This window comes from Entelurus aequoreus, linkage group LG07 (genome assembly GCF_033978785.1).
Source record: "Entelurus aequoreus isolate RoL-2023_Sb linkage group LG07, RoL_Eaeq_v1.1, whole genome shotgun sequence".
Taxonomy (NCBI): domain Eukaryota; kingdom Metazoa; phylum Chordata; class Actinopteri; order Syngnathiformes; family Syngnathidae; genus Entelurus; species Entelurus aequoreus.
This window is the reverse complement of record NC_084737.1, coordinates 7,270,790-7,298,221: the sequence shown is the minus strand read 5'-3', so window position 1 is coordinate 7,298,221 and position 27,432 is coordinate 7,270,790. Positions and strand designations below refer to the sequence as shown.

Below are 27,432 nucleotides of genomic sequence, written 5' to 3'. Positions count from 1 at the left end.
GAGGAGAAGAAGAAGGAGGAGGAGGACAAGGACAAGAAGAAGAAGAAGTAGAAGAAGAAGAAAAACAAAAAGAAGAAAAAGAAAAAGAAGTACAAGAAGGAGGAGGAGAAGAAGAAGAAAAAGAAGTAGAAGAAGAAGAAGAGGAAGAAGAAAAAGAAAAAGAAAAAGAAGAAAAAGAAGAAGAAGAAGAAAAAAAGAACAAGAAAGTTAGAAGAAAAAGAAGAAGAAAAAGAAAAAGAAGAAGAAAAACAAAAACAAAAAGACAAAGACAAAGAAGAAGAAGAACAAGAACAAGAAAAAGAAGAAAAACAAAAAGAAGAAGAAGAAGAAGAAGAAGAAGAAGAAGAAGAAGGACAAGGACGAGGAGGAGGAGAAGAAGAAGAAGAAGAAGAAAAACAAAAAGAAGAAGAAGAAGGCGCAGGAGGAGGAGAAGAAGAAGAAGAAAGATAGAAGAAAAAAGTAGGAAAAAAAAGAAAAAGACAAAGAAAAAGAAAAAGAAGAAGAAGAAGAAAAAGAAGACGAAGAAGAAGGAGGAGAAGAAGAAGAAAAAGAAAAAGAAGAAAAAGAAGAAGAAAAAGAAAAAGAAGATGAAGAAGAAGAAGAAGAAGAAGAAGAAAAAGAAGAAGAAAAAGAAAAAGACAAACAAAAAGATAAAGAGAAAGAAGAAGAAGAAAAAGAAGAAGAAGAAGAAGAAGAAGAAAGATGAATTTTACATATTGTGTAGAAAAGCATATGTGTGAATGCTTTGGAGCATTCACACAATAAATCAATAATTATTAATTTCTAGGTGAAACAACACATAATAGTAACATATTAATAAATCATATAAATTAGTTAAATAATTACACCAATGAAAATAATATCATCCCATATAACAATATATATTATACATTTGAGTATAATATATTTGGGGTTACATGCACTTAATTAGCATAAACGATTAAACTTTCATGCAAAAATTGAAGATTGGTATTCACACATCATTTTGTTAATAGAATCATTATTATTTTGTACGGTTTGGTGCTTTTGTGTGACAATGGACACGTGTTCATGTGTTCTACTTTGGTGCAGATCTGGATAAAGGTGCCGCTCCAATAAACTGTCCCTAAGGTTCAAATGTCGTCTGCCGCTAAAATGAAAACCCGCTCCATGAGTGCGCCGATCACAACCAAGTCTCTCACCTCCTCCCCAACGCAGACACCGAGCCAGGTCGTTTCCTGTGCCCAGAGGGAGCACGGCCACGTGCGGCTTCACCAGCAGGTTGGCTTTGTCTGATGGGGTCAACGGACAAGACAGAAGTTGAGCAAAAACACATATGGCCTTTGACCTTTGGGAGTGTAGGCGCAGGTCTCCAGGAGGACTTCAGTGAGGATCTGCTGGCTACAAGTGGGAGTTGTCGCTCATCAATCTCACCGATGGCGTCCAGAATCCATCCCACTGTACCGTCGCCGCCGCACACCAGGATCCTGAAGTCCTGAATGTTCCTGAAGAAGCTCAGGCTGACGACAAACACACAGTAAGTGGACATTTGAACACCACACGACTGTCGCCTGCTCACCCCGCCGCTGGTCCGCCATTGGAGAGGTTGTACACCTGTCGAGGGTTCAGCAAGTACTGAAATTTACGCAGGACCCTGAAAAAAACCCAAAATGGTAAATGGGTTATACTTGTATAGCGCTTTTCTACCTTCAAGGTACTCAAAGTGCTTTGACACTATTTCCACATTCACCCACTGATGGCGCTAACCACCACCCATCAGGAGCAAGGGTGAAGCGTCTTGCTCAAGGACACGACGGACGTGACAAGGTTGGTAGAAGGTGGGGATCGAACCAGGAACCCTCAGGTTGCTGGCACGGCCACTTTCCCAACGGCGCCACGCCGTCCCCAAAACATAAGCATTCAAATAATTGATTTATGAGGGGTGCACAAAAAATTCCATTTACATCCAAATCTCGATTCTAAATCCAGTCATATCATAATTGTCAAAAATCAAATAAATAAATATACATAAATATACTGTATACTTGAAGTTGGAACGGTTTGAATCGGATAAAAAATGTGGGAATTGTGGAACTTCTAGAAAGGTCCCATTCTTTTCAATGGGAATTTCCCGGAAATTTGGGAAAAGAGGGAATTTTTTAGAAAATGCTAACAAATGTGAATGTTCTGAATGAGTTGGTGTTGGAAATTTTCAAATGTTGACGTAGTAGTATTTTTAATTGAGAAATGGTATTACGGAATTCCTGGAAATTCGGGAAAACCAGGAATTTTTCCAATTAAAAAAAAAAACAACTTTGTTTTTTTGTCCTGATTAAGAGGAGCAGTTGAAGTGGGTTGAAAAATATGGACGGAGTAGTCGACAGAAAAAAGGGGTTTGATAAAATAGGTATTTTAGGAATTCCTGGAAAAACATTTAACTTGAGAAAATGATCGTTTGAATGTCCAGGATGAGTGGAATGTGTTGAAGGTGGAATGGTTTGAAACGGTGGAAAAATGCGGAAATGGAGGAAGTTTGAAAAATGTCCAATTTATTTTGAATGGGAAAAATGTCCCGGAAAACCTGGAATTCAACCTCGCCACGCCGTCCCCAAAACATAAGCATTCAAATAATTGATTTATGAGGGGTACACAAAAATTCCATTTACATCCAAATCTCGATTCTAAATCCAGTCATATCATAATTGTCAAAAATCAAATAAATAAATATACATAAATATACTGTATACTTGAAGTTGGAACGGTTTGAATCGGATAACAAATGTGGGAATTGTGGAACTTCTAGAAAGGTCCCATTCTTTTCAATGGGATTTTCACGGAAATTTGGGAAAAGAGGGAATTTTTTAGAAAATGCTAAAAAATGTGAATGTTCTGAATGAGTTGGTGTTGGAAATTTTCAAATGTTGACGCAGTAACATTTTTAATTGAGAAATGGTATTACGGAATTCCTGGAAATTCGGGAAAATAGGGAATTTTTCCAATTAAAAAAAAAACAACTTTGTTTTTTTGTCCTGATTAAGAGGAACGGTTGAAGTGGGTTGAAAAATATGGACGGAGTAGTCGACAGAAAAAAGGGGTTTGATAAAATGGGAATTTTAGGAATTCCTGGAAAAAAATTTAACTTGAGAAAATTATCGTTTGAATGTCCAGGATGAGTGGAATGTGGTTTGAAACGGTTGAAAAATGTGGAAATGGAGGAAGTTTGAAAAATGTCCAATTTATTTTGAATGGGAAAAATGTCCCGGAAAACCTGGAATTCAACCTCGCCACGCCGTCCCCAAAACATAAGCATTCAAATAATTGATTTATGAGGGGTGCACAAAAAATTCCATTTACATCCAAATCTCGATTCTAAATCCAGTCATATCATAATTGTCAAAAATCAAATAAATAAATCTACATAAATATACTGTATACTTGAAGTTGGAACGGTTTGAATCGGATAAAAAATGTGGGAATTGTGGAACTTCTAGAAAGGTCCCATTCTTTTCAATGGGAATTTCACGGAAATTTGGGAAAAGAGGGAATTTTGAAGAAAATGCTAAAAAATGTAAATGTTCTGAATAAGTTGGTGTTGGAATTTTTCAAATGTTGACGTAGTAGTATTTTTAATTGAGAAATGGTATTACGGAATTCCTGGAATTTCGGGAAAACGGGGAATTTTTCCAATTAAAAAAAAAACAACTTTGTTTTTTTGTCCTGATTAAGAGGAGCGGTTGAAGTGGGTTGAAAAATATGGACGGAGTAGTCGACAGGAAAAAGGGGTTTGATAAAATGGGTATTTTAGGAATTCCTGGAAAAAATTTTAACTTGAGAAAATGATCGTTTGAATGTCCAGGATGAGTGGAATGTGTTGAAGGTGGAATGGTTTGAAACGGTGGAAAAATGCGGAAATGGAGGAAGTTTGAAAAATGTCCAATTTATTTTGAATGGGAAAAATGTCCCGCAAAACCTGGAATTCAACCTCGCCACGCCGTCCCCAAAACATAAGCATTCAAATAATTGATTTATGAGGGGTGCACAAAAAATTCCATTTACATCCAAATCTCGATTCTAAATCCACTCATATCATAATTGTCTAAAATCAATTAAATAAATAAATAAATATACATACATATATATATATATATATATATACTGTATATATGTGTATTAGGGTTGTACGGTACACCAGTACTAGCATAGTATAGCGGTACTATCCATCCATCCATTTTCTACCGCTTATCCCTTTCGGAGTCGCGGGGGGTGCTGGAGCCTATCTCAGCTGCATTCGGGCGGAAGGCGGGGTACACCCTGGACAAGTCGCCACCTCATCACAGGGCCAACACAGATAGACAGACAACATTCACACACTAGGGACCATTTAGTGTTGCCAATCAATCTGGGATGCAACTAAAGATTATTTTGATAGTGATGAGTCAACAACTGTCTTAACGATTAGTCGACTAGTGCGGTGTTTTTCAACCACTGTGCCGCGGCACACTAGTGTGCCGTGAGATACAGTCTGGTGTGCCGTGGGAGATGATCTAATTTCACCAATTTGGGTTAAAAATATTTTTTGCAAACCAGTAATTATAGTCTGCACATGATGTGTTGTTGTTGAGTGTCGGTGCTGTCTAGAGCTCGGCAGAGTAACCGTGTAATACTCTTCCATATCAGTAGGTGGCAGCAGGTAGCTAATTGCGTTGTAGATGTCGGAAACAGCGGGAGGCAGTGTGCAGGTAAAAAGGTGTCTAATGCTTAAACCAAAAATAAACAAAAGGTGAGTGCCCCTAAGAAAAGGGGAAGGCTATGTATGTATATACATATATATATATATATATATACATATACATACAGTACATACATATATACCAGGGGTCACCAACGCGGTGCCCGCGGGCACCAGGTAGCCCGTAAGGACCAGATGAGTAGCCCGCTGGCCTGTTCCAAAAATAGCTCAAATAGCAGCACTTACCAGTGAGCTGCCTCTATTTTTTAAATTTTATTTATTTACTAGCAAGCTGGTCTCGCTTTGCCCGACATTTTTAATTCTAAGAGAGACAAAACTCAAAAAGAATTTGAAAATCCAAGAAAATATTTTAAAGACTTGGTCTTCACTTGTTTAAATAAATTCATTAATTTTTTTACTTTGCTTCTTATAACTTTCAGAAAGACAATTTTAAAGAAAAAATACAACCTTAAAAATGATTTTAGGATTTTTAAACACATATACCTTTTTACCTTTTAAATTCCTTCCTATTCTTTTCTGACAATTTAAATCAATGTTCAAGTAAATTTGTTTTTTTTTATTGTAAAGAATAATAAATACATTTTAATTTAATTCTTCATTTTAGCTTCTGTTTTTTCGACGAAGAATATTTGTGAAATATTTCTTCAAATTTATTATGATTAAAATTCAAAAAAATTATTCTGGCAAATCTAGAAAATCTGTAGAATCAAATTTAAATCTTATTTCAAAGTGTTTTGAATTTCTTTTAAAAAATTTGTTCTGGAAAATCTAGAAGAAATAATGATTTGTCTTTGTTAGAAATATAGCTTGGTCCAATTTGTTATATATTCTAACAAAGTGCAGATTGGATTTTAACCTATTTAAAACATGTCATCAAAATTCTAAAATTAATCTTAATCAGGAAAAATTACTAATGATGTTCCATAAATAATTTTTTTAATTTTTTCAAAAAGATTCGAATTAGCTAGTTTTTCTCTTCTTTTTTTCGGTTGAATTTTGAATTTTAAAGAGTCGAAATTGAAGATAAACTATGTTTCAAAATTTAATTGTCATTTTTTTCGTGTTTTCTCCTCTTTTAAACCGTTCAATTAAGTGTAAATATCATTAATTATTAATAATAACATAGAGTTAAAGGTAAATTGAGCAAATTGGCTATTTCTGGCAATTTAATATAGTATATTAGTATAGCTCGGTTGGTAGAGCGGCCGTGCCAGCAACTTGAGGGTTGCAGGTTCGATCCCCGCTTCCGCCATCCTAGTCACTGCCGTTGTGTCCTTGGGCAAGACACTTTACCCACCTGCTCCCAGTGCCACCCACACTGGTTTGAATGTAACTTAGATATTGGGTTTCACTATGTAAAGCGCTTTGAGTCACTTGAGAAAAAGCGCTATATAAATGTAATTCACTTCACTTCACTATTTAAGTGTGTATCAAACTGGTAGCCCTTCGCATTAATCAGTACCCTAGCTCTTGGTTTCAAAAAGGTTGGTGACCCCTGATATATACACATATACATACATACATACATACATACATACATACATACATACATACATACATACATACATACATACATACATACATACATACATACATATATATATATATATATATATATATATATATATATATATATATATATATATATATATATATATATATATATATATATATATATATATATATACATACATACATATATACACACACAGGGAGACAGCTTGTGCATCGCAAAACTGGAAGGTACCACTTGACTTATATTTCTAGTTAATCTACTTATGAGTAAAGTACACAATCATCCTGATTTCTTCATACATGTTATTTTTGTGGAATGTTACGTCTCACCTTTCCCCCTGCTTGCCTCCACTTTTGGGGTTGACAAACACAAGAAGAGGGTGTGTGTTGGGCACGGGGCTGATCTGTCACAACATGAAAGCAAAAAGAAAAACTTTGTAAAGATTTGATGTCGTTATAAAGAAAAAAATATTTTTGGAAACGTACCTGGAGGATCTGTCCGTCAGGAGTTGTGTTGAGCTCAGCGTCGTCCGTCTGAGCGGAGCAGCCGTTGTTGGATCTGTCCTTTATTACAAAATAAGACAATTCAATATTGTTAGCATTATTAGCATCTAGCATGTGAGCAGCAAAAAGTGTCAATTAGGAGAGAAAACTAAACAATTCCAACGTACATAATATCATTATAAACAACAAAGATCAGTTGACAGAAATATTAGTTAAATGTATTTTTGTGAATTATCCTTACTTTGCAATTATCAATGAGAACTTTATCATTTAAACAACCAATGATGCAACATTGTAAGTGTATCTCACATGGCTCACACTCCACTATGAGAGCACTTCAAGTCGAACTATATATTTCATTTATTCATAATACATCAATATCACTATTTACTTATGAACTGGGCATTTGTGTTGAAACTTTTATTCCAGTATTTATTTATTTTTCATCTTTAGCTAAACTTTGTCTTTACTTACTTAGAATTATTTATTTTATATATATGTCTTTTTACTTGTAAATTTTATGATAATTATTAAGACTATTTTCCTTCCATCCATTTACTACCGCTTGTCCCTTGGGTGCTGGAGCTTATCTCAGCTGCATTCGGGCGGTAGGCGGGGTACACCCTGAACAAGTCGCCACTGTCGTTATTTGATTATCACCTTTCCTTAGTGGTTAGTGTGTCCGCCCTGAGATGGGTAGGTTGTGAGTTCAAACCCCGGCCGAGTCATACCAAAGACTATAAAAATGGGACCGATTACCTCCCTGCTTGCCACTCAGCATCAAGGGTTGGAATTGGGGGTTAAATCACCAAAAATGATTCCCGGGCGTGGCCACCGCTGCTGCCCACTGCTCCCCTCACCTCCGAGGGGGTGAACAAGTGGATGGGTCAAATGCAGAGGACAAATTTCACCACACCTAGTGTGTGTGTGTGTGTGTGTGTGACAATCATTGGTACTTTAACTTGATCTTTCCTCTTCAATGGCATCTCGTATTTACTTGTGAATTGGGCGTTTGTCAATTTTATTACTCTAGTATTTTTTTATTTATCTTTTATGTCTTTAATTTGTCTTACTTCTTTTTACCTAACTTCAATTATTTTATTTTCAATTTTTTATTATTAACTCAGTTTATTGTTTATTCTATTACCCCTTTTACTTGTATTTTTTTAATAATAATGATGGTAATTATAATAGTTATTATTTAGCATTATTATTGTTAACCATTTTATGAAATTATTATAGTAACAAATTATAGTTATTAAAAATATAAATATTATTTAATATTATTAAAAATTATTTAAACTATTATAATGATAGTTTATAATAATTTAGTCACTTTAACCTCAATTTGCTCATTTGTATTTTTTATTTTCCTTTCCTTTTACTGACACCTGCTATTAATTAATTAATACATTTAAATTCTGTCAAAAAATTTTCTCCAACATCAAAATATTTATTCATTCATCCTTAACATCTGACATTTTAATATATATTCATTATTAATTCTATTTATTCTCAGCATCTTTCATATTTTATTTATTGCTGAAGGAAATTTACTGCCAGTTATTTTCCCCCAAACTCATATTAGTTTATTAGTATTTTTTTATTTATTGTTTGTCGTACTCGTTTCTTTAGAAAATGTGGTAGAAAAACGTCAGGGATAAACAAACTCCGCTTCTTACTACTCCTTTTCAGAATTGGTGTCCTTTAAAGCAAGACATGGAGCATTTGTGCGTTACCAAACCTTAATGACAGGATAGACGGCCCACGGAGGCAGGATGTGGTCTCGGAGCGGGCCGCACGTGCACTCGCTGGGCTCCTCGGCCGCACACGCGTCATGACGCTGCAAGACGGAGAGAAAATGTCAGAACAGGACAAAGCCCTTTAACCTTTAAAGGGTCCTGAATGTGGAATAGTTTGTACAAACCCTAAAATCAGTCAAGTTGTCACGTTGTGCAAATGGTAAATAAAAACAGAATACAATGATTTGCAAATCCTTTTCAACTTATATTCAATTGAATAGACTGCAAAGACAAGATATTTCATGTTCACACTGAGAAACTTCCTTTTTTTCGCAAATAATCATGAACTTAGAATTTAATGGCAGCAACACATTGCAAAAAAGTTGTCACAGGGGCATTTTTACCAGTGTGTTACATGGCCTTTCCTTTTAACAACACTCAGTAAACGTTTGGGAACTGAGGAGACACATTTTTGAAGTGGAATTCTTTCCCATTCTTGCTTGATGTACAGCTTAAGTTGTTCAATCTCCGTTGTGCTATTTTAGGCTTCATAATGTGCCACACATTTTCAATGGGAGACAGGTCTGGACTACAGGCAGGCCAGTCTAGTACCCGCACTCTTTTACTATGAAGCCCCCCTGTTGTAACACGAGGCTTGGCATAGCCTTGCTGAAATAAGCAGGGGCGTCCATGATAATGCTTGGATGGCAACATATGTTGCTCCAAAAGCTGTATGTACCTTTCAGCATTAATGGTGCCTTCATAGATGTGTAAGTTACCCATGTCTTGGGCACTAATACACCCCCATACCATCACACATGCTGGCTTTTACACTTTGCGCCTGGAACAATCCGGAAGGTTCTTCTCCTCTTTGTTCCAGAGGACACGACGTCCACAGTCTCCAAAAACTATTTGAAATGTGGACTCGTCAGACCACAGAACACTTTTCCACTTTGCATCAGTCCATCATAGATGAGCTCGGGCCCAGCGAAGCCGGCGGCGTTTCTGGGTGTTGTTGATAAATGGCTTTCGCTTTGCATAGTAGAGTTTTAACTTGTACTTACAGATTTAGCGACAAAATTTAGTTACTGACAGTGGTTTTTTGAAGTGTTTCTGAGCCCATGTGGAGATATCCTTTACACACTGATGTCGCTTTTTGATGCAGTACCGCCTGAGGGATCGAATTCTTCGGTCTTGCCGCTCACGTGCAGTGATTTCTCCAGATTCTCTGAACCTTTTGATGGTATTACGGAGCGTAGATGGTGAAATCCCTAAATTCCTTGCAATAGCTGGTTGAGAAAAGTTGTTCTTAAACTGTTGGACAATTTGCTCAGGCATTTGTTGACAAAGTGGTGACCCTCGCCCCGTCCTTGTTTGTGAACGACTGAGCATTTCATGGAAGCTGCTTTTATACCCAATCGTGGCACCCACCTGTTCCCAATTAGCATTTTCACCTGTGGGATGTTCCAAATAAGTGTTTGATGAGCATTCCTCAGCTTTCTCAGTCTTTTTTGCCACTTGTGCAAGCTTTTTTGAAACATGTTGCAGGCATCAAATTCCAAATGAGCTAATATTTGCGAAAAATAACAAAGTTTACCAGTTTGAACGTTAAATATCTTCTCTTTGCAGTCTATTCAATTGAATATAAGTTGAAAAGGATTTGCAAATTATTGTATTCTCTTTTTATTTACCATTTACAAAAAGTGACAACGTCACTGCTTTTGGGTTTTGTACTTATCATATTGGGTGCCATAAACGGACAAAAGTCTACAAGAAGGGAAAATGTGTCTTTTTGCTTGTTTGGCACGACTCCTCCGAGCAGTGCCTTGCCCATACGGTCTCCATAAAGTTGGAAGAATTGTCGGAAAAGGTTGCTATGCTAGGTTGCTATGCTGACCATGGAGTGGCACCACACGCAGTGTTTGCCCGTCAGGCCTTGGAAGCTCTTGATCTTCTTCTGGCACTTGTCGCACTTCCTGGAGTCGCAGTTGCCGCTCACCCAGTCGTGCACGGGAACCTAAAGCCAGGGGAATAACTCACTCGAAGGACCGGATAAACAAAATAAAAAAAGAAACAGGATTATGAGTGTTGCCGTGGGAACGCCGTACCCCTGTTTCTTTCTTGGACTTGACGTAGGTTCTGGCGCAAGGGGCCGGGTTCCTGTTGGCGCAGCGGCCGTGCACGGTGTACTTGCAGCCTGTAGGAACAAGGGCACACGGCTCTGGGTTCTGTCGCCCCCTTGTGGCGGCTGCCGGTACTCACAGGTGCAGCACAGGCCTTGCTTCCTGAGGCCCAGCAGCATGCTCTGGCACACGTTGCAGTAGGCGGGCTTGTTGAAATGCTTCATCCTCCACAAGTGCTGACCGTCCGTCTGGGTCATCTAGACCGTGACAAGCACAAGTTAACCCTTTTTAGGCCTCCACACACCTCGGAACTTCAACAACCCTCACGTCAACAATATGATGGTAACAAATGGTGAATGGGTTATACTTGTATCGCGCTTTTCTACCTTCAAGGTACTCAAAGCGCTTTGACACTATTTCCACATTCACACACACATTCACACACTGATGGCGGGAGCTGCCATGCAAGGCCCTAACCACCACCCCTCAAGCAAGGGTGAAGTGTCTTCCTCAAGGACACAACGAGGTTGGTAGAAGGTGGGGATTGAACCAGGAACCCTCAGGTTGCTGGCACGGCCACTCTCCCAACCGCGCCACGCCGTCCCAACAAAACTGCACGAAACTTTGAGGCTCGCACACCACACCACCCTTCAGAAAGGAATCATTGTGAAGGAACTAACTGTGGCTGTAGGCAACCTACTGATGTGGTTTTTATGAACTCCAGTTGGCGGGAGATTTTTACACTTGATGTTAATAATAGAGTGGAACCTCAATTTATGAACCCCTCGATTTGCGAACTTTTCGGTTGGCAAAGTTTTCGGTTGCGCCAAACATAGACATCTTCTAAGGCAGCCCTGGGCATTCTGCGGCCCGCGGGCCGCATCCGGCCCTTTGTGCGTCCCTGTCCGGCCCGCGTGAGGCCAATTATAAATGACAAAATAAATTTTAAAAAGTATCTATGTCGAGTGTGCAATACAACGGTGCTGCTTTTGTTTTGAAAAGCGTTATTTGTATTACTTCCGTGTGGACGTATGCGTGATTGTGAGTGAATGTGAACAACTGCAATTACAAAATAAAGTTGAAAAAACATCTATGTCCTGCGCGCAATACAACTGTGCTGCTTTTATTTTGAAAAGTATTATTTATGGGCGTGTGTCCGTGTGTAACCTGCGAGTGAAGGTGCACATGCAGCGACAAGTGATGCACGGTTTACACCCGAGACGCTTAAAAGAGAAAAGTTGATGAAGAATGGCGTGTTTTCAACAAGACATGGACTGCAAAGCAACGTCCCCTCACCTAAGGTGCGTGCCTGCGCAATTGCGCACTGCTCAAGCGTCCGCTGCGCGCAGCAAGTATATGCCGAGCACCAAATCAAATCCCATCTGAATTCTAAACAAAATAAACATATTTATTCTATGGAATTTTGCAATGCAACTTTGAGTGACAGTGACAACAAGCGGCCCTAACGGTGTTCGTCAACACCGTTCAATTGAACACCGTTCAATTATTGTAACGTCTATCGAGATGCTTCGAGGACAGGAATTATATCGATCACTTTATTGAACAAAACTGTTTATATTCGGACATAACCACACCAAAAACATGAGTAAAACAATTCTATCTCGAAAAACTAGTCATTTTCTGCCGTACAAACCAGGCCAAAACCAACTTGTCATCTGTCACCAACACGCATAGCACTAAACCACTGGTGCGTTTAAGGCCACACAAAAAGTCGGACAACTCAAACACCACACAAAGTTACACTATGACTCCTCAGTCATACGTGTGCTTATTTTACTGTCATTTATTATTAATGTTAATTTATATATATTAGTCATGGAATGCTGTTACACACACTATGTTGAAGTATTACTATTATTATTATTATTATTATTATTTATCTTACGGTATATATCAAAAATAATATTGAGCAAAATTTAATTGAAATATTGTCGATGTGGCCCTCCAGCAGTGCTCGGGTAGCTCATGCGGCCCCCGGTAAAAATTAATTGCCCACCCCTGTTCTAAGGGTACGCAGCATGGAGCGCTACTGCCTACTGGCCCTGACGAGACGCGGGGCCGCCATCTTGGAGTAGTGATCCGCTCCACTCAGTGCAATTCATTTGGCAGGAGCAATGAACTGTCAGCGCATTTAATTCATTTGACCTCACTGAATACCGCTGATTTTCACACGCTTTTTTGTCATACGTGTAGCTATGATAAAGGACACATGTTTTATTATTCATACTTCGCTTAAAGGCCTACTGAAAGCCACTACAACCGACCACGCAGTCTGATAGTTTATATATCAATGATGAAATCTTAACATTGCAACACATGCCAATACGGCCGGGTTAACTTATAAAGTGCAATTTTAAATTTCCCGCTAAACTTCCGGTTGGAAACGTCTATGTATGATGACGTATGCGCGTGACGTCACGACGGCAACGGAAGTATTCGTACCCAATGTGTCACCATACAAACTGCTCTGTTTTCATCGAACAATTCCACAGTATTCTGGACATCTGTGTTGGTGAATCTTTTGCAATTTGTTTAATGAACAATGGAGATTGCAAAGAAGAAAGTTGTAGGTGGGATCGGTGTATTAGCGGCTGGCTGTAGCAACACAACTAGGAGTACTTACTTGGATAGCAGACGCTTAGCCAGTGCTAGCCGCCAACCGCATCTGTGATCGGGTGAAGTCCTTCGTCGCGCCGTCGATCGCTGGAACGCAGGTGAGCACGGGTGTTGATGAGCAGATGAGGGCTGGCTGGCGTAGGTGGAGCGCTAATGTTTTTATCATAGCTCTGTGAGGTCCGGTTGCTAAGTTAGCTTCAGCGTCGTTAGCAACAGCATTGTTAAGCTTTGCCAGGCTGAGAATTATTAACCGTGTAGTTACATGTCCATGGTTTAATAGTATTGTTGATCTTCTGTCTATCCTTCCAGTCAGGGATTTATTTATTTTGTTTCCATCTGCATTTGAGCCAGATGCTATCACGTTAGCTCCGTAGCTAAAGTGTTTCGCCGATGTATTGTCGTGGAGATACAAGTCACTGTGAATGTCCATTTTGCGTTCTCGACTCTCATTTTCAAGAGGATATAGTATCCGAGGTGGTTTAAAATACAAATCCGTGATCCACAATAGAAAAAGGAGAGTGTGTGGAATCCAATGAGACCTTGTACCTAAGTTACGGTCAGAGCGAAAAAAGATACACCCTGCACTGCCTCTCTAGTTCTTCACTCTAACGTTCCTCATCCACAAATCTTTCATCCTCGCTCAAATTAATGGGGTAATCGTCGCTTTCTCGGTCCGAATCTCTCTCGCTCCATTGTAAACAACGGGGAATTGTGAGGAATCCTTCCTCCTGTGACGTCACGCTACTTCCGGTATAGGCAAGGCTTTTTTTTTTTATCAGCGACCAAAAGCTGCGAACTTTATCGTCGTTGTTCTATACTAAATCCTTTCAGCAAAAATATGGCAATATCGCGAAATAATCAAGTATGACACATAGAATGGATCTGCTATCCCCGTTTAAATAAAAACAATTAATTTCAGTAGGCCTTGAACAGTAATAGAATATTCTTATATGCTGTAAGTGACCAGACGTCCGAGGTCAAAACTGGGAATATAATCCCAGACAAGGGGGGGAAAACGGTCAGCTATTTTTAAATTGAAGAAACAATATGATTAGGTTATATATATACATGCGTATATCCTACATAAACAATGTATGAATACATTAGATATCTATATATCTGTAGACTGTATCTCTGTTGCTGCAGCAGCAGAGAGTTTATTCTGTCTTGACACTTTGTATTGATATTTTCTACTACATTCTTCCCTTAAATGATCATGTTTACAGTGATTGTTTTATATGTATTTTTTATGTATTTATATGTACCCTAACCCCCCTACACAATCTGGACTGTGTTCCTAACTGTTACCCCTGTTGGCTTTTGCAATCTTCATCTTCATCATTTATTTCAACTTTATGTTATTCAAGTATGACATTTTTAAATGTAATTAATTTCATTGACAAGCAATTCTATTATGGTCATACTCTTGTTTGCTAGCGGCTACGATTTCAGTACTATTGAAGATCTTTGCTCCTTCTCAACTCTGTGGTAACATTCTTTGCACAAAATACAACCAATAGTACGATCTTTATTCAACATAAAGATTTAGCCATTCCTTTACCACTTTTGACGTGTGTTTGGGGTCATTGTCCTGTTAGAACACCCAACCGCGCCCAAGACCCAACCTCCGGGCTGATGATTTTAGCTTGTCCTGAAGAATTTGGAGGTAATCCTCCTTTTTCATTGTCCCATTTAAAGCAGCAGTTCCATTGGTAACAAAACAGGCCCAGAGCATAATACTACCACCACCATGCTTGACGGTAGGTGTGGTGTTCCTGGGATTAAAGGCCTCCCCTTTTCTCCTCCAAACATATTGCTGGGTATTGTGGCCAAACAGCTCCATTTTTGTTTCATCTGACATCTGGACAAAGATAAAACCTTCTGGAGGAAAGTTTTATGGTCAGATGAAACAAAAATGTAGCTGTTTGGCCACAATACCCAGCAATATATTTATACAATATGTACAAATATGATGGTAAAAGTGATAGCAAAGAAGCAGTTAGTAAAGTAAATATTAATAATACAGAAATGACAATGAGCATTATTACACTACAAATGGAGCAATATAAATACCAATAGAAATATCACTATTGATAATGAATAATAACAATAATTACCTCTATTATCAACAATAAAATTGTTTCAAATGCAACAATACATACATGTAATGATAACTTCAATAACAAAAGAAAGCAGATAAATGGAGGGAAAGAAAGAGTAGCGAACAGTATTAACCTTGTAGATTGTTATAGTAACAATAGGTTAAGCTTTGTCAGTGTGCTGGGAACAATGTTAATATATGTTTGATGAAATGTGAATATATGCATGAGTGTATTTATGCATGTTTGTATGTGCTATCAATCAATCAATCAATGTTTATTTATAAAGCCCTAAAACGCGAGTGTCTCAAAGGGCTGCACAAGCCACAACGACATCCTCGGCTCAGATCCCACATCGTAATGTAATCAAGCTAGCGTCGTTAACATTAGCTAATACGCTAACACGTTTACAAACGTCTGTGTCAGGGTTTTTAACTTCCAATGGCATTGTTTTTGTAACGTTTCAGTTTTGTTGATTCCTCATTAAATTCACCAAAACGTCACCATGGAGTTATTGAGTCTGTTTAGCTAATTGGAGAGCTAGCTTCCACAGCTAGTGGGTCCATGATGATGACTTCTGTTTTGTTTGATCAGCCGTTTTACTGCCGCATAACAGGCATCGTTTGGAAACAATTAAGGTATGTAAACAAACATTTACAAAATATTTTTGTGTAAATAACTCATTTCACGACATATCTGTGGCTAATAGTCTGTTGCGGCTAATATATGGGAAAAAAATGTTTCTTCTAAAATTCTGTGGGTGCGGCCTTTTTACCTTTATAGTCCGGAAAATACGGTACATTGTTTCTTATGGAGAAAATTAGTTTCATTATACCAACTTTTCGATTTACGAACCATGTTCAAGAACCAATTAAGTTCGTAAATCACACTGTACAGTTTGGTAACTCCAGTACAAAACACCTTTTGTAACAGAACTGTCCCACATTTCACACCCGCCGCTGACGAGCCGCTCCCCTAACCACATTGCTGATGATGCAGAAAGTGTTATGGCATCCTGCTCTAATCTCCAAGATTACAGAGGTCGCTGTCCATTTGTTAATCGGGCTCTTATCCAAATGAGAGGACAGTCTAAAATTGGTTTTTGTTTCCTCCAAAAATCAGAAACTGAATTAATGTGAATAAATAGCCTGAGGGGGAAGTCCTGGCATTGTTGTGAAGGACCAACACACTTTTAAACGTTACACACATTCAGTCAGCATACAAAACCCAAAATCAGTCAAGTTGTCACATTGTGTAAATGGTAAATAAAAAGAGAATGCAATGATTTGCAAATCTTTTTCAACTTATATTCAATTGAATAGACTGCAAAGACAAGATATTTCATGTTCACACTGAGAAACTCCTCTTTTTTTTGCAAATAATCATTACTTAGAATTTAATGGCAGCAACACATTGCAAAAAAGTTGTCACAGGGTAATTTTTACCACTGTGTTACATGGCCTTTCCTTTTAACAACACTCAGTAAACATTTGGGAACTGAGGAGACACATTTTTCAAGTGGAATTATTTCCCATTCTTGCTTGATGTACAGCTTAAGTTGTTCAACAGTCCGGGGGTCTCCGTTGTGCTATTTTAGGCTTCATAATGCGCCACACATTTTCAATGGGAGACAGGTCTGGACTACAGGCAGGCCAGTCTAGTACCCGCACTATTTTACTGCGAAGCCACGCTGTTGTAACACGTGGCTTGGCATTGTCTTGCTGAAATAAGCAGGGGCGTCCATGATAATGTTGCTTGGATGGCAACATATGTTGCTCCAAAACCTGTATGTACCTTTCAGCATTAATGGTGCCTTCACAGATGTGTAAGTTACCCATGTCTTGGCCACTAATACACCCCCATACCATCACACATGCTGCATTTTACACGTTTTCCTCTTTGGTCCGGAGGACACGACGTCCACAGTTTCCAAAAACTATTTGAAATGTGGACTCGTCAGACCACAGAACACTTTTACACTTTGCATCAGTCCATCTTAGATGAGCTCGGGCCCAGCGAAGCCGGCGGCGTTTTGGGGTGTTGTTGATAAATGGCTTTCGCCTTGCATAGTAGACTTTTAACTTGCACTTATAGATTAAGCGACCGACTGTAGTTACTGACAGTGGTTTTCTGAAGTGTTTCTAAGCCCATGTGGTGATATCGTTTACACACTAATGTCGCTTTTTGATGCAGTACCGCCTGAGGGATCCAAGGTGTGTAATATCATGGCTTACGTGCAGTGATTTCTCCAGATTCTCTGAACTTTTGATGATATTACGGAGCGTAGATGGTGAAATCCCTAAATTCCTTGCAATAGCTGGTTGAGAAATGTTGTTCTTAAACTGTTGGACAATTTGCTCAGGCATTTGTTGACAAAGTGGTGACCCTCGCCCCGTCCCTGTTTGTGAATGACTGAGCATTTCATGGAAGCTGCTTTTGTACCCAATCATGGCACCCACCTGTTCCCAATTAGCCTGTTCACCTGTGGGATGTTCCAAATAAGTCTTTGATGAGCATTCCTCGACTTTCTCAGTCTTTTTTGCCACTAGTGCCAGCTTGTTTGAAACATGTTGCAGGCATCAAATTCCAAATGAGCTAATAATTGCAAAAAATAACAAAGTTTACCAGTTTGAACTTTAAATATCTTGTCTTTGCAGTCTATTCAATTGAATATAAATTGAAAAGGATTTGCAAATCATTGTATTCCCTTTTTATTTACCATTTACACAATGTGCCAAATTCACTGGTTTTGGGTTTTGCATACATTCTATTGGTTTTGAAAATGTTAAATATCAAAATGGCGCCCGCATGATTTGATGAAAATGTTGTCGGAGTACGGCGACGAAGATTGGCTTTGACTGTTAAACATCAAACTGTCATAACTCTTTTCCGGAAGCTCAGATCACCCAAAATGTGAAAATGAAAATATTTACTCTGGATGCTCCATTTTCCTTTCAAACTCCATGCTGCTTTTAATCCCTGTCTTTTTCTGTGTACGTGTGCTAAAGTGCAACACGACATTAGCGCTCCCGGTAGTGCTGAGTGTGCACAAAACAGCCTTGTAGACGAGGCAAAGGCCAGAGAGGCAATAAAAGCTTTCATGTCGTTTACCTTCAAGCCCAGCAGGACCAGCAGGGGCACGTTGTTCATGCCTCCCTCCACCCACTCCTCCAGAGAGACCGTATCGCTGCTGTCAGCGTCGATCGCCTTCATCATGTCCTTCAGCACCTGCGGGAACGCCGTCACCGCGTTATCGTCTGACCTCTAAAAAGCTTTCCCAGCTCAAGATCAGGGTCGTGTTGTGTTTGCGAGGCGCTTTCCAGCGCACAGGGACTTACCGGCCTGAGCTCGGACACGTCCCATCCCAAGTACTCGGCGGCGTGCATCATCTGGGCGATGATTCTGTCCACTTCCTGCCGTTTGAACAGCAAATGAACACGTTGCAATCAGGGCTCCTTTCGCTTAGACCAGGCCTGGGCAATTATTTGGACTTGAGGGCCAAATTTGTCTGGGGGCCGGTATATCTATTTTTAGTAACACTAATACAAAGCCTCACAATAATGTCTGATTGAATGCTAAAAACGTTATGACAGACCGCCTTAAAACACAGAATGGAATTAAAAAAAATTTTTTTTACTGAATGAGACACCCAGAATGTACATGAAAATAAAGAATGTGGGATTTACAATATTAACTATGAACGATAAAACACTGAATTAGAGATGTCCGATAATGGCTTTCTTGCCAAAATCCGATATTCCGATATTGTCCCACTCTTAATTACCGATTCCGATATCAACCTATACCGATACATACAGTCGTGGAATTAACACATTATTATGCCTAATTTTGTTGTGATGCCCCGCTAGATGCATTAAACAATGTAACAAGGTTTTCCAAAATAAATCAACTCAAGTTATGGAAAAAAATGCCAACATGGCACTGCCATATTTATTATTGAAGTCACAAAGTGCATTATTTTTTTTTAACATGCCTCAAAACAGCAGCTTGGAATTTGGGACATGCTCTCCCTGAGAGAGCATGAGGAGGTTGAGGTGGGTGGGGTTGAGGTATGGTGGAGGTTTTTTTTTGGTATATTGTAGCGTCCCGGAAGAGTTAGTGCTGCAAGGGGTTCTGGGTATTTGTTCTGTTGTGTTTATGTTGTGCTACGGTGCGAAATGTGTTTGTCATTCTTGTTTGGTGTGGGTTCACAGTGTGGCGCATATTTGTAACAGTGTTAAAGTTGTTTATACGGCACACCCTCAGTGTGACCTGTATGGCTGTTGACCAAGTATGAAGTGCATTCAAATGTGTGTGAAAATCCATAGATATTATGTGACTGGGCCAGCACGCAAAGGCAGTGCCTTTAAGGTTCATTGGCGCTGTGAACTTCTCCCTACGTCCGTGTACACAGCAGCGTTTTAAAAAGTCATACATTTTACAGATAATTTCCGATATTACATTTTAAAGCATTTTAAAGCACTCTGTGGAAACGCTCCCCACCCACACTGCTTGGTGCCTGGTCTGAGCTGCTGTGACTTAGATTACCATAGTAACTAATTAGATGACCATAGTAACTTGTAAATCATGCAAAACCGTAAATTCCAACCATTGAAATTAGGGATGTCCGATAATATCGGACTGCCAATGTTATCGGCCAATAAATGCTTAAAAATATAATATCGGAAATTATCGGTATCGGTTTCAAAATGATAAGTATCGGTTTCAAAAAGTAAAATGTATGACTTTTTAAAACGCCGCTGTACGAAGTGGTACACGGACGTAGGGAGAAGTACAGGGCGCCAATAAACTTTAAAGGCACTGCCTTTGCGTGCTGGCCCAGTCACATAATATCTACAGCTTTTCACACACACAAGTGAATGTTATGCATACTTGGTCAACAGCCATACAGGTCACACTGAGGGTGGCCGTATAAACAACTTTAACACTGTTACAAATATGCGCCACACTGTGAACCCACACCAAACAAGAATGACAAACACATTTCGCACCGTAGCACAACATAAACACAACAGAACAAATACCCGGAACCCCTTGCAGCACTAACTCTTCCGGGACGCTACAATATACACCCCCCGCTACCCCCTACCTCCCCCACCTCAACCCAACCTCCTCATGCATGTCCCAAATTCCAAGCTGCTGTTTTGAGGCATGTTAAAAAAAATAATGCACTTTGTGACTTCAATAATAAATATGGCAGTGCCATGTTGGCATTTTTTTCCCATAACTTGAGTTGATTTATTTCGGAAAAACCTTGTTGCATTGTTTAATGCATCCAGCGGGGCATCACAACAAAATTAGGCATAATAATGTGTTAATTCCACGACTGTATATATCGGTATTGGTTGATATCGGAATCGGTAATTAAGAGTTTGACAATATCAGAATATCGGCAAAAAAGCCATTATCGGACATATCTATTTACAATCAAGCGAAACGCAACAAAAATGCAACAAACGCAGGAAAATATGATCGTGAAAAAACAAACAAAAAAAACCCCCCACCTACAATCTAATATATCTCTAAGCTTTAGAACTTTGTTGTAAAAATCTCAGTCCGCGTCTGTCCCTTACACCCGCATTTCAGGCTGGCCGCCCTGGAAACAGTCTGTGGAAACGCTCTCCACCCACACTGCTTGGTGCCTGGTCTGAGCTGCTGTGACTTAGATTACCATAGTAACTAATTACCGTAATTTCCGGACTATAAGCCGCTACTTTTTCCCCTCGTTCTGGTCCCTGCGGCTTATACAAGGGTGCGGCTTATATACGGCCTGTTCTTCTCCGACACCGACGAAGAGGATTTCGGTGGTTTTAGTACACAGGAGGAAGACGATGACACAATGATTAAAGACTGACTTTTCATATACCGGTAGGCTGGTTATTTTGATAACGTACAGGCGAGCACTTTGTATTACTTTGCACCGTTGTATTATTTGTACTCTGCACGAATGCTGTTCGCCATGTCAAAGATGTGAAAGCTTGATTGAATGATTGAAAGATTTATTGTTAATAAATGGGACGCTTTGCGTTCCCAAACAGTCATCTCTGTCCCAACAATCCCCTCCGTGGTAGCAGGAACCCCTATATACTACGCTAATTACACATCAAAACCCTGCGGCTTATAGTCGGGTGCGGCTTGTATATGGAGCAATCTGTATTTTCCCCTAAATTTAGCTGGTGCGGCTTATAGTCAGGTGCGGCTTATAGTCCGGAAATTACGGTAGATGACCATAGTAACTAATTAGATGACCATAGTAACTAGTATATCATGCAAAAGCGCAAATTCCAACCATTGAAATACTTAGTATAGTTCAAGACTTCCGGTCATTAGAAAACATCACTACACATCATAATGGCAGCTACACTTTCCATCTTAAAAGATCCAAAAAAAATATTTGGGAATGTCCGGCGGGCCAGATTGAAAAGCTTAACGGGCCCCATGCGGCCCCCCGGGCCTTAATTTGCCCAGGTGTGGCTTAGACTCTGCTGAGCCACGTCTTACCGAGCTGTCCAGGACGCCGTTGCCGTCTCGGTCGTAGAGTTTGAAAGCGACTGGAAAAAAAAGAAAACAATGTTATAGACACCAAGACGTTATTTTGGGAGCGAAAAGGAAAGTAAGGACTTACACTCCAACTTGTCCCGCGGCTGACCGTCCTCCAGCAGGGAGAAGTAACAGGAAACATCCTTCAGAAACACCTCCTCTGTATAAACACACAAACATTTGCTTCATCAAGGTCAAGGTCAAAGTTTCTTTAATGGTACCCGAAGGTAAAATAGTCGTGCAGACATTTGTAATGCAGCGTCAAGACAGAATGAAGCAGGCAAACACAAATCATATCAAACATAAAAACATTTGAAAAATCCACAAAGGATCATTAATATACAGGCACACTGTAGAAGAGGGGTGTCAAACTCATTTTAGATCAGGGCCACATGGAGAAAAATCTACTCCTAAGTGGACCGGACTGGTAAAATCACGGCCCACTTAGGAGTAGATTTTTCTCACGTAAAAATTCTGTTGACTGAGCTGCCAGTTTTTGACTGTAAAATGTGAATTATATTTAAAATCTACGGTTGTTGTTTTTAACGCTGTATTACTGTCAATGGAAAGACAGTACATTTGTTTTTACGGTACGAAAAACTGGCCGCTAAGTTGCCGGAATAAAAAAAAAAAACTTGTACTGTGTTTCCATAAACAATATCATGTTGTAAAAACTCCGTACCCCCACACCAGAAAAAACAGCGGTACTGTTTTTATATGTATCGTAAAATGTTGTAACAAATTAAAAAAAACACTATATTTTACAGTAAAATGTTGTAAATGCAAAGTTTTTACTGTAAAATTGACAGTCTACTTAAAACAATTTATATAATTAATAATGAAATCCAGAGGAAAATTCATCCATTATTCACTGTTACACTCTGATGTGCAGCCATAACTGCCATGTGGCCCTCAATGAAAACCACTTTGACATCCCTGATGTAGAAGATCATATCTGCTGTACACGTTTACTTTACAAAAGACAAGTTTGTGATACTTCTCTTGTTGCCTTGTTTGTATTTGACTTTACTAAATGTTTAAGTAGAATTTGATTAAACAAAAGCAGTTTTATTTTAAAGTGTAGAAGAGCTGTTTATTTTATGAAAGAATGTAGTTAATCACAGCACTGGCACACAATATTATTAAAAAGTATGGATGTTGAATTGAGAATCGTTTTGCATCAAGTATCGATTCTGAATCGAATCGATACCCCCAAGAATCAAATCAAATCGAATTATGCGGTGCCCAAAGATCCACAGCCCTAAAAAGTATAATATAGGAGGCAGAATTTGGGATTTTAGGAGCAATGAGTGAGTGAGGGTGTGTCTGCTGGAATAAGGGAGTTATTGGTCACATGGGCACTTTAGGTCTAAGTCGTGCCCACTTTAGTTCTAAGTCGAGCCCACTTTAGGTCTACAACGAGCCCACTTTAGATCTAAGTCGAGCCCAATTTAGGTCTAAGTCGAGCCCACTTTAGGTCTAAGTCGTGCCCACTTTAGGTCTAAGTCGAGCCCACTTTAGGTCTAAGTCGAGCCCACTTTAGGTCTATGTCGTGCCCACTTTAGGTCTAAGTCGAGCCCAGTTTAGGTCTAAGTCGTGCCCACTTTAGGTCTATGTCGTGCCCACTTTAGGTCTATGTCGCACCCACTTTAGGTCTAAGTTGAGCCCACTTTAGGTCTAAGTCGAGCCCACTTTAGGTCTAAGTCGCACCCACTTTAGGTCTATGTCGTGAGTACTTTAGATCTAAGTCGTGCCCACTTTAGGTCTATGTCGTGCCCACTTTAGGTCTAAGTCGCGCCCACTTTAGGTCTAAGTCGAGCCCACTTTAGGTCTAAGTCGCACCCACTTTAGGTCTAAGTCGTGCCCACTTTAGGTCTATGTCGTGCCCTCTTTAGATCTAAGTCGAGCCCACTTTAGGTCTACAACGAGCCCACTTTAGATCTAAGTCGAGCCCACTTTAGGTCTAAGTTGAGCCCACTTTAGGTCTCAGTCGTGCCCACTTTAGTCCTAAGTCGAGCCCACTTTAGGTCTACAACGAGCCCACTTTAGATCTAAGTCGAGCCCACTTTAGGTCTAAGTCGAGCCCACTTTAGGTCTAAGTCGTGCCCACTTTAGGTCTAAGTCGAGCCCACTTTAGGTCTAAGTCGTGCCCACTTTAGGTCTATGTCGTGCCCACTTTAGGTCTAAGTCGCACCCACTTTAGGTCTAAGTTGAGCCCACTTTAGGTCTAAGTCGAGCCCACTTTAGGTCTAAGTCGCACCCACTTTAGGTCTATGTCGTGAGTACTTTAGATCTAAGTCGTGCCCACTTTAGGTCTATGTCGTGCCCACTTTAGGTCTAAGTCGCACCCACTTTAGGTCTAAGTCGAGCCCACTTTAGGTCTAAGTCGAGCCCACTTTAGGTCTAAGTCGTGCCCACTTTAGGTTTAAGTTGAGCCCACTTTAGGTCTCAGTCGTGCCCACTTTAGGTCTAAGTCGTGCCCACTTTAGGTCTATGTCGTGCCCTCTTTAGGTCTAAGTCGAGCCCACTTTAGGTCTAAGTCGAGCCCACTTTAGGTCTAAGTCGCACCCACTTTAGGTCTATGTCGTGAGTACTTCAGATCTAAGTCGTGCCCACTTTAGGTCTATTTCGTGCCCACTTTAGGTCTATTTCGTGCCCACTTTAGGTCTAAGTCGTGCCCACTTTAGGTCTATGTCGTGCCCTCTTTAGGTCTAAGTCGAGCCCACTTTAGGTCTAAGTTGAGCCCACTTTAGGTCTAAGTCGTGCCCACTTTAGGTCTAAGTTGAGCCCACTTTAGGTCTAAGTCGTGCCCACTTTAGGTCTAAGTTGAGCCCACTTTAGGTCTAAGTTGAGCCCACTATAGGTCTCAGTCGTGCCCACTTTAGGTCTAAGTCGTGCCCACTTTAGGTCTATGTCGTGCCCTCTTTAGGTCTAAGTCGAGCCCACTTTAGGTCTAAGTCGTGCCCACTTTAGGCCTAAGTCGTGCCCACTTTAGGTCTAATTATTTTTTTAAAGAAACAATTTCCATGCTTCCCCGCTGCACGTTTTACGTCAACCAAAAGAAAGTTTTGTCATTTGTAACCTGTTTTGATAAGGTTTTACTGCGATTAATATACTAAATAACACATTGCAAGAACCGAGTTAACACAAGAATCGTGTTAAATCGAGAATCGATTCTGGATCGAATCGTGAAGTGCCCAAAAATGCTCCCCTCTATTAAATACTAACATGAATATAGAAAGATAATTATTTATTCATGTTTTTGTTTTGTTTTTTAAAGCAAGGGACAGTGAGTAGACTGACCCCGCCACTGCCGTTTCTAAACTACACAAGAGTGCGTTGGATCAGCATGTGTATATAAATTATTTTAAATTTGTGGAAAAGTTGCGAGGAAATATGAAAAATGTATTAAAATACATTCTAATCAACCAAAAGTTTTACGACCCCCCTGTAACACTTCTGAGGACCCACTGTTAAGGAGCTCTGCTCTAGTATACTAAAATTGGATAGAAATTTTAACAGGTTCTCTATAGAAATAATACAATGATTTTTTATGGAATTTGTTTTAATCATGATCACGCATACTTAAAATGTTCTTAAAAAAAGACCCCAATATTTGTACACAAATGCTATTGTATTGTCAGAATGTCATCCAGGAACATTTTCAAAGGTTTTACTGGAATGCATGTCAAATTAGTTGCACAACAGTTTAATCTAAAGTTCTTTCAGGCTGTATTTTGGGGTGAAATTTAATTGTGAATTTAATTGTTCACATCCCTAATGTCAAATAATATGACTTAAATAAAAAAAAAAATCACATTTTATTTTAGAAAATGTATAATAATTTAGGATATTTTTATTAAATTTTTTTTTTCAATGATATATTTACGATATATGTAATATTTGTTGTTTTTATCAAGATGGCCCCACTGTTGTGGTTGCTGGTTGCAGGAGCTCTGTACTCTTGTGTGTCCTCCTTTGTGTTCTTGATGTTTCCCTCTACTTTTCATGTTTTTTTTTGGCATTTTGGGACCGAGACCCTTTGGGACTTCTGCACTGCTTTTTGATGCTCTTTTGTGAACTTTTGGATCTGCCTCCGAGGAGCCTTTGGGCCGAAAACCAGCTGCCGACTCCCTGCCACAACAAAGTCAGAGTGGAGAGACCGGAGGAGACGCGGAGGAATAGACAGGGCTGCGGAGCTGGCGTTAAACGTCGGGATGGACGAGCTTCACGTATTATTTCTTAGGTTTTGTTAGGTTTGACTTTTGTAGCTGTATGTAGAAATGGCGCTGGTTGCCTCAGCTCTGTGCTCTTGTCTTTTATGTCCCCTTGTTTCCATTAGTTTTGGCCTTATTCTTTGTGTACTTTTTGTACCCGCACTGCAGCCACACCATTGTGGGATGGACAAAGTCTATTTTATCCTATCCTGCGATGAGAGAATGAATGTGTGTGTGCTACGTCGATGCAAGTGTGTGTGTTCTTACTGGCACAGTCTAGCTGGGCGGGTTCTGAGTTCTGGAAAGAGCGAAAGAGCCGCTGGCACAGATCTGCCGGAAAGTCGTCCACTTCCAAGTAAGTCTTGAGGAAAAGACGAAAGCCTTCTTCGTTGATGCACTGCAAAACGCACAAGAACATCACGAATGAGACGTTTAAGGACCTTTCGTTAAGGAGACAACTCCACTGAATACTACAGTTACAATGTAAAATGGCTGTTATCTAACTTTTTTTAAAAAGCATAAAATGTGTTTTTTTCTTGCTATGTTGGTCAATTTCTTCACTTTTTTTTTTTTTTAACCATATCCTGTCCAGCAACTCAGGAAAATCATAGTGTTGATGTACAAAACCCAAAAGCAGGGAAGTTGTCACGTTGTGTAAATGGTAAATAAAAAGAGAATACAATGATTTGCAAATCCTTGTCAACTTATATTCAATTGAATAGACTGCAAAGACAAGATACTTAACGTTCAAACTGGAAAACGTAATTTTTTGCAAATATTAGCTCAATTGGAATTGGATGCCTGCAACATGTTTTAAAAAAAAGCTGGCACAAGTGGCAAAAAAGACTGAGAACGTTGAGGAATGCTCATCAAACACTTATTTGGAACATCCCACAGGTGAACAGGCTAATTGGGAACAGGTGGGTGCCATGATTGGGTATAAAAGCAGCTTCCATGAAATGCTCAGTCATTCACAAACAAGGATGGAGCGAGGGTCACCACTTTGTCAACAAATGCCTGAGCAAATTGTCCAACAGTTTAAGAACAACTTTTCTCAACCAGCTATTGGAAGGAATTTAGGGATTTCACCATCTACGCTCCGTAATATCATCAAAAGGTTCAGAGAATCAGGAGAAATCACGGCAAGGCCGAAAACCAACATTGAATGTCTATGACCTTCGATCCCTCAGGCGGTACTGCATCAAAAAGCCACATCAGTGTGTAAAGGATATCACCACATGGGCTCAGGAACACTTCAGAAACCCACTGTCAGTAACTACAATTCATCGCTACATCTGTAAGTGC

At 39.6% G+C, this 27,432-nt stretch overlaps 1 protein-coding gene across 2 annotated transcripts in view; it reads right to left on the bottom strand.

The window, feature by feature from the left end:
• dgkaa (diacylglycerol kinase, alpha a) overlaps positions 1-27,432 on the bottom strand; it is a 99,479-nt gene that overhangs the window by 14,830 nt on the left and 57,217 nt on the right. For both annotated transcript variants that reach the window (XM_062052508.1, XM_062052509.1), the window contains exons 6-19: positions 26,395-26,524; positions 21,996-22,070; positions 21,872-21,921; positions 18,688-18,762; positions 18,461-18,577; positions 10,753-10,870; positions 10,599-10,687; positions 10,388-10,507; positions 8,493-8,591; positions 6,731-6,808; positions 6,575-6,648; positions 1,559-1,633; positions 1,414-1,499; positions 1,182-1,271 (exon numbers count right to left, since the gene is read on the bottom strand). In XM_062052508.1, coding sequence (XP_061908492.1) covers positions 1,182-1,271; positions 1,414-1,499; positions 1,559-1,633; positions 6,575-6,648; positions 6,731-6,808; positions 8,493-8,591; positions 10,388-10,507; positions 10,599-10,687; positions 10,753-10,870; positions 18,461-18,577; positions 18,688-18,762; positions 21,872-21,921; positions 21,996-22,070; positions 26,395-26,524 — 1,276 coding nt within the window. The remainder of the gene's footprint in view (positions 1-1,181; positions 1,272-1,413; positions 1,500-1,558; positions 1,634-6,574; positions 6,649-6,730; positions 6,809-8,492; positions 8,592-10,387; positions 10,508-10,598; positions 10,688-10,752; positions 10,871-18,460; positions 18,578-18,687; positions 18,763-21,871; positions 21,922-21,995; positions 22,071-26,394; positions 26,525-27,432) is intronic.